Consider the following 7,147-nt stretch of genomic DNA (forward strand, 5'->3'; position numbering starts at 1 on the left):
GGCAATGATGTCGGCCAGTGCCTTCAGTACCCTCAGATGGAGCTCATCCTCCAAAGTCCTTGGGTGCGGGCGTTGAGGTGGATGTCGTCTACCTGGAGTTCAAGAAGGCCTTTGCTGTTTCTCACCCCATGCTCATAAAAAAACTAGGTGACTGCAGCACTGATGCCTACACAGTCAGATGGGTGGCAAATTGGCTCGATGGTCACACCCAGGGAGTGGTAGTGAACGGGTCGTTTTTGACCTGGAGGGATGTGGGCAGTGGAGTTTCCCAGGGCTTGGTCCTCGGACCTGTGCTATTCAACATCTTTATCAGCGACTTGGAGGTGGGCATGGAAAGCACACTGTTCAAATTTGCTGATGACACAAAGATGTGGGGAGAAGTGGGCACACTGGAGGGGAGGGACAGATTCCAACTAGATCTAGACAAGTTACAGAGATGGGTGGATGAGAATAGGATGGAATTCAATGCAGACAAGTGCAAGGTGCTGCATCTAGGGAGAAGGAATCTGCAACATTCCCATAGGCTGGGGAACACCCTTCTCAACAACCCAGTGGCTGAAAGGGATTTTGGAGTCATTGTTGACTCCAGAATGGACATGAGCCACCAATGCTAGGTAGCGGACAGTAAGGCTAAACTGCACCTTGTGCATCTACAGATGCATCACAAGCAGGTCCAGGGAGGTGATCCTTCCCCTCTATGCGGTGCTGGCCAGGCCACAGTCGGAGTAGTGCATCCAGTTCTGGGCGCTGCACTTCAAGAGGGATGTGGCTAGCATTGGGAGGGTCCAGGGGTGGGCCACTCGCATGGTCAGGGGGTAGCAGGCCAGGCCCTACGAAGATAGACTAAATGGCCTGAATCTATTCAGACTCTACAAGAGGACTAGCGGAAAATAGGTGAGGCTCTGTTCCCACAGGCACCACACTGGGTTACTAGGAATAATGACAACAAATTGATTGAGAGCAGGTTCAGGCTTGATATCAGGAGGCATTACTTGATGGTTAGGGCTGCCAGGCTCTGGAATGGGCTCCCAAGGGAGGTGGTGCTCTCCCCTACCTTGGGGGCCTTCAAGAGGAGGTTGGATACGTATCTGGCTGGGGTATTATGATCCCAGCCCTTGTTTCTAACCAGGGCAGCCACACAGCAGGAAATACATAGACATACTTCCTCTGGGGTGGTGAGGATTCAGACCCCTTAGAATCCATCTTTTTTGTGTTTCGAAGCAAGTTCCAGACTCCCAAACATATGCCTTTGTGTGGGGGTTCCAGCTCAATTTTCTGTATTCCTTCTTTTTTTTTTTTTTTTTTGGCCTATTTTTCTTAGATAATGATCTTTTGGCCAATTGAGTAGGGAACAGGGAAACTGAGTTATCACCTGTTACCACTGTTCTTTCCTGGGGTTGCCTTATTAGCGTTGGGTGTGATTACTGGAATTGAAACTGTCCCTCAGTCTGTATTGCTCACATTGATTCAGACTGATTTGCTTCTGGGATCAGAGAGGCCAGGATTTCTTAGGGTGATATCTTATTGGACCAATTATGTAGTTGTGATATAGACAAGCTTTTGAATGCAAGGCATTCCTTCTCAGGTCTCACAGAGTATCTGTGAGGAGGAATGTAGTGACACACCCAGCACAGCAAAAAGGGGTGAGAAGTGTCCAGGACTTGCCAGTAGTTGGGGGTGGGGGAGGAGGCTGGGGTGCAACACCCCTGCAGTGCTGCTTGCTGCTGCCCTTTTGCAAATCTTGGATCTGCTGGGGGGGTGGAGAAAAGAGAGAGTGTGCGGGGGGGGTGGAGAAAAGAGAGAGTGTGGGTGGGTGGAGGGAGCTTGTGGGGCAGGGGAGTGCATGCAGTCGTGTGTGGCCTGAACATGGGAAATAGACACTTAAAGAGTTCCTTTGTCCAAACCAAAGCCTGCACTGATGTCCAAATCTTGAAAAATTATTTACCATTTTACATGCACTTTCCTATTTGCTTTTCACCCTCCCCCAAATTTCTGGCATCATGCGTTATGCTCATACAGCAAATCTGAAGGTGCTAGAAACACCTCTGCTGTCCTGAGAAGACAAAGCTGCTGGTTACTGTTCTGAGAGGACATTTTCTAGCAGAGAAACCATATAGCCCCTACCCATCTCAGTGAGGCTGGAGTTGTTTCAAACTGGGAGTAAGGAACCATGGCACATGAGGTGTGTTGCCTGCCAGGGGCCAAGATCCAGGATGTCACGACAAAGATTCCTGACCTGATCCAGCCCTCGGACTACTATCCCATGGTCCTCATCCATGTGGGAACCAATGACGCAGCCAGGAGTAGTCCTCACCGTGTCATGGGTGACTACAGGGCTCTGGGGCCAGGCTTAGGGAGACGGGGGTGCAGGTGGTCTTCTCATCCATCCTCTTGGTCAGAGGTTGCAGTAGGCATCACAGCGCCTGCATCAGAGAGGTCAACCTGTGGCTCAGGAGTTGGTGCCATCGTGCAGGATTTGGCTTCCTGGACCATGACCCACACTTCCTGGCAAGGGACTTCCTGGGACGCGATGGACTTCACCTCTCAGCAAAAGGTAAAAGTCTTTTCTCCAACAGGTTGGGTGATCTCCTACGTTGGGCTTTAAACTAGCTCAGATGGGGGACGGGGAGGCAGAAGGAGAACATCAGGAACCTGCAATCCATGGGATGTCCAGCAGTACAGCACAGGTAAGCAATAAGCAGGTAAGCAATAAGGGGTCCATTGGGCATCAGAGCCGGGGGGCAACAAAGGCGCCAGTCACAGGGCTCAAGTGCCTATACACTAATGCTAGGAGCATGGGGAACAAGCAGGATGAACTAGCACTCCTGCTTGCAGAAAACACAACTTAGTGGGGTTAACAGAAACCTGGTGGGGTGCTACCCACGACTGGGCGGTACACATTGAGGGCTATAAGCTGTACAGAAAGGATAGAGTGGGGAGGAGAGGGGGAGCGGTTGCGCTCTATGTCAAGGAGTGTTATACATCGACCCTTATCGAAATGGAATTGGAGGAGGAGCAAGTAGAAGGATTGTGGGTTAGGATACATGGAGGTCAAGGGGAAAGGGATTTGGTGGTAGGGGCCTGCTACAGACCCCCACACCAAGGAGAAGTACTAGATTTGGAACTCCTGAGGCAGCTCTTGGAGACCATAAAGACTAGGGGGGTAGTCATGGGGGACTAAACTACCCTGACATCTGCTGAAAGACGCAGACAGCAAAATTCCCACCATTCACGCAGGTTCCTATCCCGTGTACAGGACCTCCACCTGACGCAGGAGGTGCATGGTACCCTAGGGAGAATGCCTTGCTGGACCTGGTATTGGCAACAGGGGATGACATGGTAAGGGACCTACAGATCAGTGGTCACCTGGGGACCAGCCACCACCAAATAATAGAATTCACCATAAGGTATAGAGTGGGAAAGGTAACTAGTAGGGTGGAAGTTCTACACTGTAGGAAGGCTGACTTCAGCAAGCTCAGGCGTTTAGTCAATGACACACTGAAGAGTAAGAGATTTGGCAAGATGGGAGCCCAGGAAGGGTGGCTATGCCTTAAGGAAGTGATCCTTCGGGCACAGAGGGAGACAATCCCAATAAGGGGGAAAGGGGCCAAGAGGCTTCCTTGGCTGACCAGAGAAATCCAGAGCAGCCTAAGGGCAAAAAGAGGGGCATATAAGCAGTGGAAACAGGGAGAAATTACTAAAGAGAAGTATACCTCCTCAGCTCGCAGTTGTATGGAGGTAGTTAGAAAGGCCAAAGCTACCATGGAGCTGAGGATGGCATCCCAAGTTAAGGATAACAAAAAATTGTTTTTCAGATATATAGGGAGTAAAAGGAAGGCCCAGGGCAGTATAGGACCACTAGTGAATGGACAAGAGCAATTGGTGACAGACGGGGGGGACAAGGCTGAACTCCTCAATGAGTTCTTTGCTTCAGTGTTCCTAAACCAGGGGCAATACAAGTCTCACACTGCGATCGTAGAGAGACAACAGCAGGGCACCAGACTACCAAGCACTGACCCTGAGATAGTGCAGGGTCACTTGGAAGGACTGGATGCATTTAAGTCAGCAGGCCTGGATGAGCTCCATCCAAGGGTACTGAAGGCACTGGCTGATGTCATTGCACAGCCACTGGCAAGAATATTTGAGCATTTGTAGCACGTGGGCCAGGTCCCAGAGGACTGGAAAAGGGCCAATGTGGTCCCTATTTTCAAGAAGCAGAGGAAGGAGGATCCAAGCAACTACAGGCCAGTCAGTCTCACCTCCATACTTGGCAAAGTCTTTGAAAAGATTATTAAGGCTCATATATGTGAGAGCCTGGCAGGAAAAATTATGCTGAGGGGAAACCAGCACAGGTTCGTAGCAGGTAGATCATGCCTGACTAATCTAGTCTCTTTTTATGACCAGGTTACAAAACACCTGGATGCAGGAGTAGGGGTAGACATCGTTTACTTAGACTTCAGGAAGGGCTTCAATATGGTATCCCACCCCATACTGGTGAACAAATTAAGAGGCTGTGACTTGGATGATTACACAATCCGGTGGGCGGCAAATTGCTAGAGGGTGGTACCCAGAGCGGTGGTGGATGGGTCGGTATCGACCTGGAAAGACGTGGGCAGTGGGGTCCGCAAGGCTCGGTCCTTGGACCAATACTCTTCAATGTCTTCATCAGTGACTTTGACGAGGGAGTGAAGTGCACTCTGTCCAAGTTTGCAGATGATACAAAACTGGGGAGAAGTGGACACACCGGAGGGCAGGGAACAACTACAGGCAGACCTGGACAGGTTGGATAAATGGGCAGAAAACAATAGAATGCAATTTTACAAGGAGAAATGCAAAGTGCTGCACCTAGGGAGGAAAAATGTCCAGCACATCTACTGCCTAGGAAATGACCTGCTCGGTAGCACAGAAACAGATCTTGGAGTCCTAGTGGACTATTGGACTCCAAGATGAACGTGAGTAGTCAGTGTGACAAAAGTTATCAGCAAAGCTAACTGCACTTTATCATGCATCAGCACATGCATGACAAACAGAACCAAGGAGTTGATACTTCCCCTCTATCGGGCACTGGTCCAACCGCAGTTGGAATACTGTGTCCAGTTTTGGGCACCACACTTTGAGAGGGATGTGGATAACCTGGAGAGGGTCCAGAGAAGGACCATTCATATGGTTAAGGGCTTGCAGGCCAAGCCCTATGAGGAGAGACTAGGGCACCTGGACCTCTTCAGCCTCCGCAAGAGAAGGTTGAGAGGCAACCTTGTGGCTGCCTATAAATTCATCATGGGGGTGCAGATGGGAATTGGTGAGGCTCTGCTCACCAAGGCACCCCTGGGGGTCACAAGAAATAATGGCCATAAGCTAGCAGAGAGCAGATTTAGACTGGACATTAGGAAGAACTTCTTCACAGTTAGAGCGGCCAAAATCTGGAATGGGCTCCCAAGGGAGGTGGGGGTCTTCAAGAGGAGGTTAGATAGGCATCTAGCTGGGGTCATCTGAACCCAGCACACTTTCCTGCCTATGCAGGGAGTCAGACTCAATGCTCTATTGAGGTCCCTTCCAACCCTAACATCTATGAATCTATGAACTTTAGCCTCATCCCATCTCATACAGGCTTGCTTCCTCAATATCTTTGCTTTCCTCACTGTTCCTTAGACCTGAAAGAATCAGAAAATGAGGTTTGAAAGGGACCTCAGCAGGTCCCATCTGGTTCAACCCCCCTGCTCAAAGCCAGGACCATCGCCAACTAGATAATTCCAGCCAAAGCTTTGTCTACTATGAGGCTGAAGTTGGTTCCTTATTCCCAGTTCCTTATTCCCGGTGCCCTATTCCTTATTTCCAGTTCCTTATTCCCGGTTCCTTTTTCAAAGCTAATGTAGATCCAATAAAAACTTGTTATTAATGAATTACACATCCTAAAGAGAATTTCATTAGCTATGCATATGTACTAATTAATATGTAAAATAATATCCCACATCAAGTACAGAGCTAACCAGGTGCCACAGAGGCATGGCATGGGGTGGCTCAAGAAGGATTTCTGGGTATAATCCCAGCCCAAAATCCAGTTCCTTATTCGCATCCATATACTTAGCACAGTGGCTGGGGTGCTGTCTGTTGGCAGCCTGGCATGGCCAAACCATGCTTTAGGCCAGGCAGGACTGTGGTCAGGGTTCTTTGGGACAATCCCCCAGCGGCATAGACAGGAAATTTGGGGTGATTTAAGAAGTATTTTGTCTGATAATCCCATCCTAATCTGACCTTCATTTAGGGCTCTGTACTTGATGTGGGATATTATTTTACATATTAATTAGTACATATGCATAGCTAATGAAATTCTCTCTCTCTAGGGTGTGTAATTCATTAATAACAAGTTTTTATTGGGTCTAGATTAGCTTTGAAAAAGGAACCGGGAATAGGGAACTGAGAAGAAGGAATACAGAACCTGGGAACAGGAAACCAGGAATAAAGAACTGGGAATAAGCAACCAACTTCAGCCTCATTGTCTATCCAGGTCTTAAAAGCCTCCAAGAATGGAGACTCCACCACCTACCTCTCTGGGTAGCCTGTTCCAGTGCTTCACCATCCTCCCAGCGAGAGAGTTTTTCCTAAAACCTACCCTAAACTTCCCTTGCTACAACTTGAGACTGTTGCTCCTTGTTGTGTCATCTGCCACCACTGAGCACATCCCCTTGGCAGCCACCCTGCAGGCTGTCATGAAATCCCCCTCAGTCTCTTCTCGAGACTAAATAAGCGCAGTTCCCTCAGCCTTGCCTCACAAGTGGCGCTGGATCTGCCGTCAGCGAAGCCAGTGCAGTACGCCCTCAGCCTTTCCCGCCGAGGACCCCTATGAGCCCGTACGCGGGCAGCAGCCGTGGAGGCTGTCGTGCCCCTCGGTGCCCCCCTCCAGGCAGCCGCAAGTCTCAGCCTCTGCTTGTAGGAAGCGGGGCCGGCCGGGGCAACGAGCGAGAGCAAGGCCGGGGCAACGAGCGAGAGCAAGGACGAGGGGTCGAAAGCAGGACGCGGCCCCACGTGTCACCCCGGGCAGCGCGACCTGAGGCGGGTGGAGGCTGCCCCTCCCCCACACGTCGGGCCCGCAGGCCCCGCCCCCTCCCTCGGGCCCGGGCGGGGGGCGGAGGAGCCACTATCCCTCCCA

At 50.5% G+C, this 7,147-nt stretch overlaps 1 protein-coding gene across 1 annotated transcript in view; it reads left to right on the forward strand.

Moving 5' to 3' along the window:
- The first annotated feature begins 2,170 nt into the window (after positions 1 to 2,170).
- Positions 2,171 to 7,147, forward strand: part of DKC1 (dyskerin pseudouridine synthase 1) — a 26,250-nt gene continuing 21,273 nt past the window's right edge. The window contains exons 1-2 of the mRNA XM_025205949.1: positions 2,171 to 2,324; positions 2,631 to 2,687. Of these exons, the coding sequence (XP_025061734.1) occupies positions 2,171 to 2,324; positions 2,631 to 2,687 (211 nt within the window). The remainder of the gene's footprint in view (positions 2,325 to 2,630; positions 2,688 to 7,147) is intronic.

This window comes from Alligator sinensis, unplaced genomic scaffold, assembly GCF_000455745.1.
Source record: "Alligator sinensis unplaced genomic scaffold, ASM45574v1 scaffold619_1, whole genome shotgun sequence".
In the NCBI taxonomy this organism is placed as follows: Eukaryota; Metazoa; Chordata; order Crocodylia; family Alligatoridae; genus Alligator; species Alligator sinensis.